At 40.1% G+C, this 13,420-nt stretch overlaps 1 protein-coding gene across 14 annotated transcripts in view; it reads left to right on the plus strand.

Annotated features, from left to right (window-relative positions):
• SC35 (SR family splicing factor SC35) overlaps window positions 1–13,420 on the plus strand; it is a 45,253-nt gene that overhangs the window by 10,130 nt on the left and 21,703 nt on the right. For 2 of the 14 annotated variants that reach the window (XM_076186848.1, XM_076186849.1), the window contains exons 2-4: window positions 1,214–1,348; window positions 2,126–2,239; window positions 2,411–2,686. In XM_076186848.1, the coding sequence (XP_076042963.1) occupies window positions 1,214–1,348; window positions 2,126–2,239; window positions 2,411–2,686 (525 nt within the window). Of the gene's footprint in view, window positions 1–1,213; window positions 1,349–2,125; window positions 2,240–2,410; window positions 2,687–7,944; window positions 7,970–12,005; window positions 12,426–13,420 lie in introns of those variants that run through there. The other 12 variants (XR_012966484.1, XR_012966482.1, XR_012966489.1 and 9 more) reach the window with 12 other exon arrangements.

A 13,420-nucleotide genomic window follows, 5' to 3' on the forward strand; every position in this document is an offset into this window, starting at 1 on the left:
GGGCATGCGTTGGCAAGAAAATCTAAAGATGTATGTATTTTCCAGTTTTTAATGTAGTTTGCTTTCATAAGTTGGTGCCAGTGGTTCATTGTTTTTGTTCTTTGTTTACCCACTATTGGTTTTAATCCAAAAGCTACATATCTATCCCAAGCAATCCTTCCATATAGGTTAAAGGTGAACAGTTATGGTTAAAGATCTAGTGTAAGTTCCTGTGCTTGTGGTAGGATCAGAGGAGGGATTAATGAAGTTAATGGGAAGGTGTGCAAAAGAAGGAAGTTGAAGATAAATGTGGGTAAAAGTAAACTGATGAGATACAAGGAGAGAATGTGGCAGCAAATCGGAAGTAACTATGAAGGGAGAGACTGGAGGAAGTGGATAGTTTTAGATACTAAGGTACGAATGTGGCAGGAAAGGGAGGAATGGCGGTGGAGATAGAATGTAGATTGAGAGAAGCAAGTCAGTGCCTTACAGGAAATAGTGTAATTAGAAATAGACATTTGGGAATTTATGGTAAGAGGAGCTTGTATGGAGTGATTGTGCCAATAGCACTGAATGGGACTCAGTGGAACAGAAGAGAGGAGTTTGAATGTGATTGTGATGAAGTGAGAAACAAGGAGGTGAGGAGAGCGGGGGTGGTAAGGGAGTTGGGAGATAGGGTTGATGAAAGAGTATTGGAATGATTAGGACACATAAAAATGAGTGAAGAAAGATTAGTAAATGAGGTGTGGAAGGCAGAGGTGGAAAGAGTGAACACGAGGGCGACCAAGGATGAGATGGATGGGGTAAAGGGGCATTGCAAAAGAGGGAAATGTCTGTTGAGGAAGGAAAGGAGAAGACAGAAGATAGGGGTGAATGGAGAATGGTTGTGTATGGATGGTGGTGTGATTAGTGGGTGGGGGATGGGGGTGAGGGATTGTGTGTGGATGATATTTTAATGCAGCCAGAGGGGATTTCTCTCTGTCTTCTCTTTTTTTGCATGAGAGAACAGGGGGTTGCCTATGAAATGAAGCAGACTTGCAGTGTCTTGCTACACTGCTTTATGATGCAGGGATAACCTGTCATCAAGGAAGTGCCAAGGTAAAAAGGAGGGAGGGGTGGTGAATGGGTGGGAGTTGATTTTATGCCCTTGTTTTTTGTCTGCCTCCCTTGTAAGGTGGAAATAACCATTGGTATATTAAGTTATTCATTTCACAAGATTCCCATTTTGTTCCAGATATTATGATAGACGGGATGCTGAAGATGCAATGGAGGCCATGGATGGTCGGAGATTAGATGGTCGAGAATTGCGTGTACAAATGGCACGCTATGGGCGTCCAGAAACACCTCCACACAGACGCAGACGCCGAAGGTAACTGTTTTGGTTAAAGTCCATGGGTTGTGATAATTGATGCCTGAAGTTTCAGTGACTGGAAACTTGCAACTTAAGTAAACCGTGGTAATCCCATGGTGAGCCCATAGGCCTTTCTAGAAAGAAATGTTGGAATGTACCTGGTACCTGTCTCCAGTACGCTCACCTTTTTGTGAAGGTAAGGCCTGGAAGGTCTAGCGCTCACATATGGAGAGCTGACAGATGACAACTGCTTCCTTTCTTTCTAGCAAGATTAGAAGAAGGACCCATGAACTATCTTCAGCTGCTGTGAGTTTCCAGTCAAAGGAACTTTAGTTGACCATTTATTTCCTGTGTTTTATATTTTTTGGGGAGAAAATGTATTTCAGTTGCTTATTATTGCCTAGGACAGTAGTTCCTAAACTTTGTGCATGTTAAAAGGGGACAGTTAGAGTTGGAACTACTGGCTTAGGACCAAGTTTCAGGATGATTGTTGTGGTTCAGGTTAGTTTTTGGGGGTCTTGGAAGTCCAGATAACTTGGAGATACATCATTCATGACAAGGGCTTTGAGAATTTAGTTAGTGTATTCTCATAATATGGTGCAGTAGGGACGAGGGAAAGGTATTTGTATTGTGCTTCATTGACACCATGTAGGTATGTAGGGGACAGTTTGGTTGAGATCTAGGGTATTGTTAAATCTGTAGTTTTTTTTTGGGTGGTTTCTTTTAATATTGTAGTTTGCTTTTGTGTGGAGTGTATGTTTATTTGGGTATGATGAAAGTTTCTTAATGTCGCAGGTCTCGCTCAAGGTCAAGATCAAGATCCCGTTCCCGTAGGAGGAGTCGCAGGTCGAGGTCCAGATCTAGATCTCGTTCACGTTCCAGATCTCGCAGGCGTCACTCCCGCTCCAGGTAGAAGCTTGTTTGAGTTTCCTTGTTTTTAGACCACTCAGAATTTCATTTTCTAGACGTCAGATTGCCAGAAGAGCCGTGAAGACTAAGTTATTGATCTTGGCCAGTGAAACCTTTTGATTTTATTTGGTAGATTAGTAGAAAGTTTCACTTGAGAGTGGTTCTTTACAGGTCACGTTCAGGAAGCAGGTCTCGTTCGCCTTCCCGCTCTAGGTCACGTTCACGTTCTCGTTCTCGTTCGAGGTCGCGCAGTGGAAGCAAGAGTCGTAGTCGCAGTCGGACTCCAGATGAACAGCGCCACTCCAAATCACCAGAACATCAAGAGAAAGAAAATGGAATGGATGAGTCTGGCAATGGGGAGCAAGAGAAGGCAAAATCTCGTTCGAGGTCGCCATCTCGTTCAAAATCCAGGTCTCGCTCCAGGTCACATTCCAGGTCAAGATCAAGGTAAATAAAAAAAGAATTTGTAAAACTAAAGTTATGTGTTGTTAGCTTGTATTGTGTTTCTCATAACACATCAATTTCTTCCTAAACCTACAACACCACTGTGGCTCGCAGTGTACCTGTGTCGCCTTCATTCCTTTCTTACTCACCCTCTCAGATTGGTCATCATCTCCTGTGTTATTTTCTGTATCCCTCCTCTCCCCTCATCCTGTCATTTGTTTGTGTCTGTTTTGGTAATATGTGCATTTCTGTGCATCTCCCTATATATTTCCACCTCCCTCACATTCTTGGTCATACTCTTCCCTTCTACCCTTTCCCAGCACCATTTCATCTTTAGTACTGTTATTCAGAATTCATATTTGAAATGGATGGACATTAGATGATGTAGTTTGGTCAGTAAATAGTAGACCAAGGGTAGCCAACCTATTACACATGCTAACTGTAGTGCATTGCATCCTTGTGTTACAAAGTAACCTGGCTCTACTTTTTTTTTTTTCTCTCCCACATTCTTTTTAGCAAATGTTCTCTTCCCCCACTTTAATCTGCTTTCAGTTAAAAATATAGTAAACTAGGAAAGAAGGAATTTAGTTCTGTAATCGTCCCATAACTGGCGCAACAGTTCAATAAACGTATTGTAAATTTTTGTTAGTTTACAAATGAGGCTTGGTCCAGTTGGTGCAAATTTTTTCATTTGCGAATATTTAGTTTTGTACATACATATACCAAAGGCTTTTTCCCCCTTACACAGGGGGTAGCCAAAAAGAAAAAGGCATAGAAACCACTCTCACCCATTCCATTTCCTATATTCCACCCTCCTCCCTCCCTCTTTTCTTGGCACCTCCTGGATGACAGGTCATCCCTGCATCCTGTCCACTGCCCTGGGTCAGAAGCAGTGTCACAAGACAGCACATCCACAGCTAGGCCGCTTCGTAAAATCAGCTTTAAAAAAAAAAAAAAAAAAAGGAGAAGACGGGGAGAAATCCCTTCGGGCTGCGTCAGTTTTGTACTTTTTGAAAATTAAGCCTCATTTTTATATTTCAGTTACCCAACACAGTCACACAGTGCAAAAGAAAGGCAGAAAGTAATAGTAAGCGTAAATTCAATGAACAGTAGGAAAAGTTATTTATTCCAGGTCTGACAGGAAAACTAACTGCAGGGCAAGAGCAAATTGTTTCCAAACATAGTAAATGACATAATGCATTCAAGATGTTAACTGTTGTCTCCCAGTTGAAAAGTAGGATTTGGCCTGATTTCCTCACTTAAAAGAACAGTGAATGTGCTGCTGTTAATGGCAATTTGGCAAAATATGCAGAAATTCATTTTCATGATTTTGCTAAAGACGACTGCATACTCACTTTAATGAACCCATTTTCACTTAGTGAACAAAAATAATGAAGATGGAAAGAAAACCCAATTCCTCTTGAAGATTAAATTAAGCTTTTCTAAATCCCAAATGCCTATGACATCCTGTTTTGGTGGTCATTATCCCCATGAAAATTTTCAAGAATTAAGGAAATTTGCCCAGAGTTTTATATGTCATTTTGGAATGACATGCAATGTGAATAAGCATTTTCAGCCATGAAACTGGTTAAAAGCAAAATGTGGTCACAACTAACTGATTCAAATTCACTGCTGCTCATAGTGACACATTTAACTCCAAACAGTGAAATGAAATAGTTATGCCATTTCAACAAAAACTGTGGAGGGGATTACAAGAAATTTGTCGCATCAAACTAAAAAAAATTGGTGCATGGTGTGTAAAAGGTTGGCATTCCTGTAGTAGACTAGCATAGTAAGAATTGTCTATTCATATACCCAGATGTTTGTTGAAGAGGTGGCAAACTAGTTGCGACTGTACAGGTTCTTATGTAGGGGACTGACTATGGGTACCTATATTTAGTGGTCCAGCAAAACTTCATCTTCTGTAAAGACCCACACCTCCACCAATGAACCTCAGTGTATCATGTTTATTTTATTATTATTATTAAGGTATCGATGTGCATAATTATTTTATTTTATTTATTTTATTTTATTTTTTATTTATTGATTTATTTTTCATTTTATTTATTTGTTTATTATTATTGTGTGTGTGTGTATGTATATATATATGTTTTTTTTTGTTTTGTTTTGTTTTTTCCTCGCTTTTTTTTTTTCTCTCCAATTACCCACCACTACAAGCCATGCTCAGTGTGTTCCAATGTGCAATCTCTCCCACCCCCTTCAAGGCTAATCCTACAAAAACCCAAGCGTTGGAGGAGTAAGGGGAATGCCTGTGCCTGTGCTCATTTCATTCTGCCTGTCTCGTAGAACCTCCATCTTAATGCATGCTTGTTGCAGAGGGACTGGCAGTATAATTAGCACCAGTTACCATATTGTAGTTTTTCCCCTGATATTTCATGATAAATGACCCATGTTTGTGGTACATGATGGTAAGGGGAGAAGAGAGTGATCCGAAACCTCTGGTAGTGACCCATGCATGAGCAGTACAGGTCCACTTGTTCATTATATCAGGACAGGGTAGTTCATTTGCCTGCATGCAAAGAAAACCTATTTTGTACCCAGTCTTCTTGCCCAGTTGGGGAAGGAGATAGAAAAAGTGCCCTAAATGTAGTCTACCCTACTTCATCATGCCTGGGGAACTCCCTTTGGCAATATCTCTAGCAACCAAGGTGAGGATATAACCTAGTCAAGATAACATCAAGGTAGGGAGGATATGAATCCAGTTGTTCTTTCATACCAGATATTGTTTGACATTAGATGAATTGTTCATACTGTCTAGTATTTTGTTCATCATCCTCACCTTGTGCTTGTTCATGTAACTAATAGATCATACTAGTTTTTAATTTTTGTAAATGCTTAATGCATTGTCCATTAATAACTGAATAGTTAAATGTTATCTATTCATTGGAGTAGTCAGAGATTAGTCATATCATTAATTTGTTACGCCCCCTGTAGTGATGTACTGTCATTTTATGATTGAGCAGCAATCATTGTACAATAGGAAGGAGTGATTGGAATGCGTCAATAATTGTTACCTAGATATTCGCTTAAGGTGGGGTGGCCAACCTTTTACATACCATGCACCAGCTTTTAATGTACAATTTCATATGTGCCATAAATTTCGTGGCTTCTCGTAGAAATTATGTAAATTACATTTATATAGAATTTTTAAGTTGAAAATATATGATACAGCTGATCAATTTCACCCACATGACTGGATGAGACTTTTGAGGTTGTTTTGGTTTTGCCAGTTTTCAACGTTTAGAGATAAATGTGTCACTAAAAGCATCAGTGTATTGTTCAAAATTGAATCAGTCAGTTATGACCTCGTTTTACTTTTAGTCAGTTTCATGGCTGAAACTGACTCTTGTAGTGATATTTTAGGAGAGGACAATTTAAAAAAATTTCAAGCAAAGTGATAGTCCCAGCAGCTCTACCAATCATTGATGGGGCTCTGTCAGTGATGATGATGGCAATCCCTCAAGGTTGAGGATGATAGTCTTGGTGCAAAGTTACTGGTGTGTCGGTAGGTGACTCCGTAGGTGCTCTGTCAGTACACACACTGATGAATGTACTAAAATCTATTTGTAAATTTTTCAGGCAAATATGTCTTATCCTTTTGTTTTTCATGAAGTGACTAGAGAGCATTTTTCTTTAATTCATCGAATAAATATGCTTAACTGGGTTACATCATGTGTCAATTGATTCATCCAATGCTAATGAAAAGAAAGTACAAAAATTGACCAGGCCTTTCAATTGCTGAGACACATGAGAGAATTCATTAGTATGTCTCATAACAGTGCTTTGGTAGAGCAATTTTTTTTTTTTTTTTTTTTTTTTGCCAGTCCTTAAACAGTTTCATAGGAGACTTCTGTCATTGCTAAACTTTTAGAACTTCTATTAGTAAATTTTTTTCAGACCTTCTGCATGACATCCATCCAGACCAGGTGCCTTACCTGCTTTCATCATCTTTACAGCTGCCTTCACCTCATCCTTCCTTATTTCTCCTCCATTCTCCTCACTCATCACTCTCATTTTCTTCGCATTTCCCACTGCAGCTATCTTTCCTTCCCCTCACTGCCATCTCTTCCATTATCAACTCTCCATCTGTACCTTTTACCTTTTCTTCCCTACTTGATTCGCCTCCTCTTCCTCTCTTAATTTCTTTCCAAAACATCTTTTTATTACTTTCAAAATTTTCTGTCATACTCCTACCCCATTTCACATCTGCTCTCCTCTTTGCCTCCTTTACCTTTTGCTTTACTTCTCTTTTCTTTTCTTTTCTTTGTTACATTCTTTCTGTAACTCAGACGCAACCGCAAGCTTCAGTTCCCTTTAATTTCAGTCTGATGCTGTGTTTCATAGTGTTATTAAGATTTTCTGTTCTGTGAAAGTTTTCACACTTGCTTTTCTGATGGACCCGCTATAAGTAAAAATTTATTTTCTTACTGTTAATTGAATTCACGCTTACTATCACAGTCGGCCTTTCTTTTGTTCATTTACTTATGCACTTTGTAACTGTGATGGGTAATGAAATATTTAACAGTACGGCGAAGTTGAACCAAGGGCATGGTTCCTTAAATTCCGCGCTACAAGGGCATGGTTCCTTAATTCCACGCAACAAAGCCCTCTGTGAGGGGCATTGTCCTAGCCTTCCAGTAGGGGGGAATTTGTGACGTTAAACCATATCATCATCACACAATTTTTGAAAAGTACAAAACTGCAAATGTTTGCAAATGAAAAACAGCACCACTTTGTATTAACTGTACCAAGCCTCACTTGTAAGCTGGCAAAAACATGATACATTTATTGGGCAGTCACACCTGTTACAAGATTAGTTGGATTAATCAACCATATTTTTAATAGAAAGCAGAATGAGGTGATGGAAGATAGTGTTTGGTACAAAGGTTACTAAATGAGAAAATCACTGAAAGTAATGAATAAGGCTGGCTTACTTTCTTATCACATGGATGCCATGTGCCACTTCTAATCATGTAATGTGCCACAGTTAGTGCATGTGCCATAGGATGGTCATCCCAGACTTAAGGAAACACTGGCTCTTAGAGTCTGATAGATCTCAGGGAAGTTTTGGACTCTTGTATAAGTGTGGGACTGTTTCTTTCACTGACTTGTAGTAGTAGTCAGTTGCAGTGGTGTTGGTATTAGTAGTATGGGAGAAAGTCAAAAGGTGGAGAAAATGCAGTCTCAAGGCTATCACTTGGCCTCAGCTTTTAGACCCAGTGTCAACCGTATGCCTACAGATTGAGGTGAGGTTGTTGAAGGGTTTTGAGGATCAACAGCTGTGAGATGGATCTAACATCAGCCAAGGAGGACCACTGCATGCAGGTACTCATTAGTCCATGAATGGGATGCATGTGGTGGAAGCAAAGAGTGAGGAGGGGTGTGATATCACATTATGGTTCAAATTTGATTGGATGGGGGAAAAAATTATAATGTAGAGTAATAGTAGTAAGCAATGGTTGCATTAACTTAATGAGTAATATATGAATTGGCCCATGCACTTTTTTAAAATGTGTAAGTGTAATTACAATCCATTTAGTAGTAGCATCTCAGCTGAATGAAATGGTCTAGTTTTAGCCAGAGTTATTCAGGAATATTTCATTGGAGTGAAAGAGTTCAGGGTGAACCTGACTGTCCTTGAACAAAGTCTTAGGTCTTGTGTTAAGCCAACTACAGAAATCTAGGGATGTAAATGTAAGTATTCTTTTAGTGCATTTTAAATCTGGGTTACTCGAGACCAACCAGCATAGAGTAGTGGGTGTTCTGGGTTGAAATAAAAAGTCTCCTGTTTGCTCCTGAGGAGGAGAAAGATTTCTGGTTATGACATAGGTTACAGACAGCATTCATGACCAGTCGTACCAACATTACCCTTATAGCACACTGTTTATGCATCCATATGACCAAGAAGCTTTAAGCTATAGTGGCAAAGGTGCACACAAACACCATCTTTTGGCGATAGGCTGACAATCCTGCAATGAACTGTCGGAGTAGGCTAACTAAGCTAATCGAGGAGCCAAGTGGTTCCACATGTCAGGGTCTTACAGGTCCGAGTGACAGCATGTATAATGCACTGAAACAGGTATGTAAGGAGTGTGAAGAGAGATATCAGTGTGGCAAATGTGTTAAAGCACCTAAATCTAAAATGTTTTTCCAATTTTTTTGGATATCAATAAGAAAGAAGGCTTTAGAGTTTGCATATTGCCATGTTCATTTTGTTTACACTGTGTGTGTGTGTGTGTTTATGCACTTACAGATTTGTTCCTGAGCTCCAGTTAAAATTGTGTATTGATGGGTATTTGCTAAGTGCCTTCTGCCCTGTCCCCTGCTTTTACTTTCATGTCATTTCCTTTTTATGTTTATTTTCATGCATGCTTCGACAGTTTTTCACCAGAGCTTCTACAGGATTAAGTCTACAGCCAAAGACAAAGAATTGCTGTACTAAATGTTGCTTTCCACCTTGCATGCCTCCAGTGATCTTGACCATATTTGGCCTTCATTCTATTTAGTACTGCTTTCCAACTGACATTGCTTGAAGTGTAGCGTGAGTTAGTAGCCTTGCCTTTCATGTGTGGTGTGTAAGACTGATGAAATTAATGCATAGAAGTGCTCAATATTGTACCTTATGACCAGGTTGATTAGTATACAACAATCCTCATATTTAGTAATACAGGCTTCACTGCTTTAGTGATATCTTGCTTATAACAAATTGAATTTAGTCACATAGTCTTGTGGCATGAACTTTCTATTTTCATGCAAATGATACATTTTTCATAATCCAAAATTGGTCATGCTAAATGAGCATTGGACATTTATCCACTCACTGTTGTAACCGTTCTTGCTGTTAAAAGTAATTTTGTAGACTTATCAACCAAGGCACCAGATGCTGTACACACACACACACACACTTACACAATCAATCAATCAATCAATCACACACACTACTTTTTCCACTGTACAAGAGAGTTAGCCAAGTTAAAAGGCACATACCCATTCCCATTCATCTTAGGTCCTCATGGATGGTGGGATCACCCATCCTGTCATCTACCCTAGGTCAAAAGCAATGCAGTAAGATAAATTACATCTGCCACAAGGCTGCTTTAATTAATCAGTGACCCCATCTGTCCGCATTTGCAGAAAATGAGATGGGGAGAAATCCCTTTAGGTTAAGTCAAAATCTCATGCACACATAACCACAGTATCAACTATTCACAGTCATTCTCCACTCACCCTTTTCTTGCTGAACAGACATTCCCTTTTTGTTCAATGCACCTTTCACCTCATCCATCCATCTTATCCTCAGTGGTCCCCTGAAGTTCATATCATCCCCCCCTGGCGTCCGCACCTCATTTATTAATATCACTCATTCTTTCCCAATACTTGTTCTTTAGCCCTATCCGCCATCTCCTTTTCCTCCTTCACTGTCTTGGCCTTGTTTCTCATTCTATCCACCCATACTGCTTCTCAGATATTTCATCGCAAACACATTTAAACTTTTCCCCCATACCTCTCCTAAGTTCGAAGTCTCTGCCACCAAACAGTGCTGTTGACATAATCACCCCTTCATATCTCTGCATCCATTCCCAAATGACTATTTCTCAAGACACTAATCCCACAAGACATTTACTTGCTCCTCTCTGTCTGCAATTTACCTCCACCTTCATTCCTCCCTTTCCACATGTGACCCAAAATCCTAAAGTTATCAACTTACTCCAGCCTCTCTCCCATAAGATTTACAACTGACTGCCATCCTCTCCCCTTGTACATCACATCACCTAAATTTACCCATGTATACCTTAAAATTTCTTCAATCACATACTTTTATGCCATTGTATTTTGGATATGAAGCAGCCTTGCTGTGGATGTGCTGTGTCTTGCGACACTGCCTCTGACCCAGGGCAGTGGACAAGATGCAGGGATGACCTGTCATCCGGGAGGTACCAAGATGGGAGGGAGGGGAGGGGAGTGTATTTAGGGATGGAATGGGTGGGAATGGTTTTTATGCATTTTTCTTTTTGGCTACCTCCCTTGTAAGGGGGAAAGCCTTTGGTATATGTATGTCTACTTCACCAAACTCTGTCACCGACTTCTTTATCCACCATCTGACCCTGCCACAAGAGCAGTGTTGTCAACAAAGAACAACTGCCTCGTCTCCCACTTTTCTCCATTTTCTCAACCATTTCAAGTTTCCTGCCCATTACCCTCTCATTTACCTCCTCCACCACCCCATTATGTTCACATTGAACAGCCATGGCAACATGACACATCCTGGATGCAGCCCACCTTTACCTTAAACCACTTCCTCCATTTCAGAATCTAACACAGGCTCTACTACTCACAAAATTTCTTGACTGCTGTATATACATATATATGTGTGTGTGTGTGTGTATTATATACATATACATATATATACATATGGCACCTTTATGCATTTTCAGTTACACATACTTTTACAATTTGTAGACAATGTAACATCCCACTTTTCCCCCAACTTGTGTAGTTATGTAATTAGAGTTCAGAGGTTCCCATGGGGCTAGATGTAGCAATCATTGGTGATGGGGAAGGTGAGTTGCCAAATGTTTGTTATGCAGTACATTCATAATTTCATAATTTTCATGATTTTTGTCTTTGTAAATTAAGATATTTTTAATTCTTTCAGTAATTATAACTTACATACAGTAACCCTTGACTTATTTTTAGTTCATTATGTATATTGACTGTTTATTGATTTACTTTTGTGTGTGTGTAGTTTTGAGTTGGTTTGAATATAATGAGAGGTATGGATGAGGAAAGTGCAGAAATAGTATGGGAAGTAGAGCAGGATGGAGTGAGCTTGAGCAAGGCAAAGAGTGTGCTAAAAGAGGCTTTTGATACATAAAGTGTTGAGCAGGAAGAGAAAATGCAAGAGATAGGTGTCATTAGGGATGTTCTCATCAACTCCAATATTATTTTGATTAGGGAAGGAAAGGGGGAGACAATTATCATGAAACGGGGTAGGGTACACTAGCCCTGGCATTTGGTTATAGGAATGCTGTGCCTTGCTGTGTTGCCAGATAGAGGAACATAGGCAACTTCATCCTTAGTGTATGGAGATGGGAGGGGCAGGTAATGAGGTTTAATTGTGTTAGACTCCTTGCTTATATTGTCAGGCTAAGGCCCTTGCAATGTGTAAGTCTAGATAGAATGATGATGTTAATGAGATATTAATTTGTGTTATGTAAATGAGTGATGTATCCACTGCATAAAACTTGAAACATAGGGGATGCAGAGGGAGATTCCTTAATGTTTTTGATTATTGTGTAAGGAATACGACAGGTGATGCAGGAATGGATAGTGAGGAACATGGAAGAGCTAGGAAACTAATGGAATCAGGTGCCCTAGATGAATGAACCTAGTGATGGTGGTCTTGGCTGCCAAATTGAGGTGGCTGCTGCATGTATGTAGACCAGTAGAGTGGCTGCCTGTTGTAATTGGGTGTCAAGTACTACAAATTGCTGGAGCTCACCAAAGCAGTGGGAGGCAGAGTTGTATAGGAATGTGGAGCGGGCTGTTACTGCTGACTGGCTGAGTGGCTGTCAGTTGTGGTGCCTTGTGCTGAGTGCCGTCCACATCCAGCGGCCCCCCTGAGTACCTGGGAAGTGTGGGCTGTGGCTAATCAGCAGTCGACCATCAAAAAAGTTCGGCCAGTCACAACCCAGCCAGCAAGCTGAGGAGTGGCAAACAGGTAGTTAATCTTGTGACATTGTAATCCTTGCTAGCTGGGAATATTTGGACATATACTGAGGTAGGTGTATAGTGAACAATCTCAAATAGGCCAGCCATTGAGCCAAGGAGTGGCAAGCAGTCTAGGTATGGCAGGTGACAGCATCCTGGCAGATAAGTATGAATGTTGTAGTTTTAGTGGGGTTAGCCCATTGAGTTCGGTTTATAAAGATGTGTGTTGATTGAAAGGATCAAAAGTTAAGTATAGGGAGTAGTTATGGAGGGGTGTGGATTTGGAGAAGTGGTCATGTTTTGTGGTTTGGCAGGATAGGAGTGGAAGGATGTGTATGATAGGATAGACAGAGAAACTGGAGCACATTAGAAGTATATGGAATGTGGTGAAGTATTGAAGTTGATAACAAGTGAGGGTCAGGAATTAAGGGTACATGGTTCAAGATTAATGTAGGAGTGGCAAGGGAGGTAAATGTAAGACTGCGTGGTAGATGTTTGTAATTATGTGTCTGGGGTGCCATGATTATTTGTGGATGGCACTTTGTTGCTTATTTCAAGGAGAGATTGAAGCAGTTCAAGAGTTTGAAAAGATATGTATTAGAGAAATGTGAGTGATTGTGGACATAAGGAAAGTGGCGAGATGTATTAGGAATGATGATGGTGGTGGCAAGTTGCAATGTCAGAGTAGAGGAACTTTAGGGATTGAGTTTATTCAGGGGTTACTTGTATGGAATGGAGGGATGGATATGGAGTTGAATGTTAAAGTGAAGAGATGTGGGTGGAATAAGAAGAAAAAGGTAGATGAATGTAGAGTGTATGAAGACATGATTGCTCCCACAGGGCTGTATGGAGCATGACTGTATAACAACATGCCACCTGCACCTCACAAATTGTATATACAAATATATGCACTCCTATGACAAAAGAAACCCGTGAAACTGACTGTCGAAGCCCAGACCCTCAGACAATATCTCTACAAAGAAATTTCTCCCATGATCAAGAAGC

The sequence above is a fragment of the Oratosquilla oratoria genome, chromosome 6, assembly GCF_046742065.1.
Source record: "Oratosquilla oratoria isolate Oo_2021 chromosome 6, ASM4674206v1, whole genome shotgun sequence".
NCBI classification, from domain to species: domain Eukaryota; kingdom Metazoa; phylum Arthropoda; class Malacostraca; order Stomatopoda; family Squillidae; genus Oratosquilla; species Oratosquilla oratoria.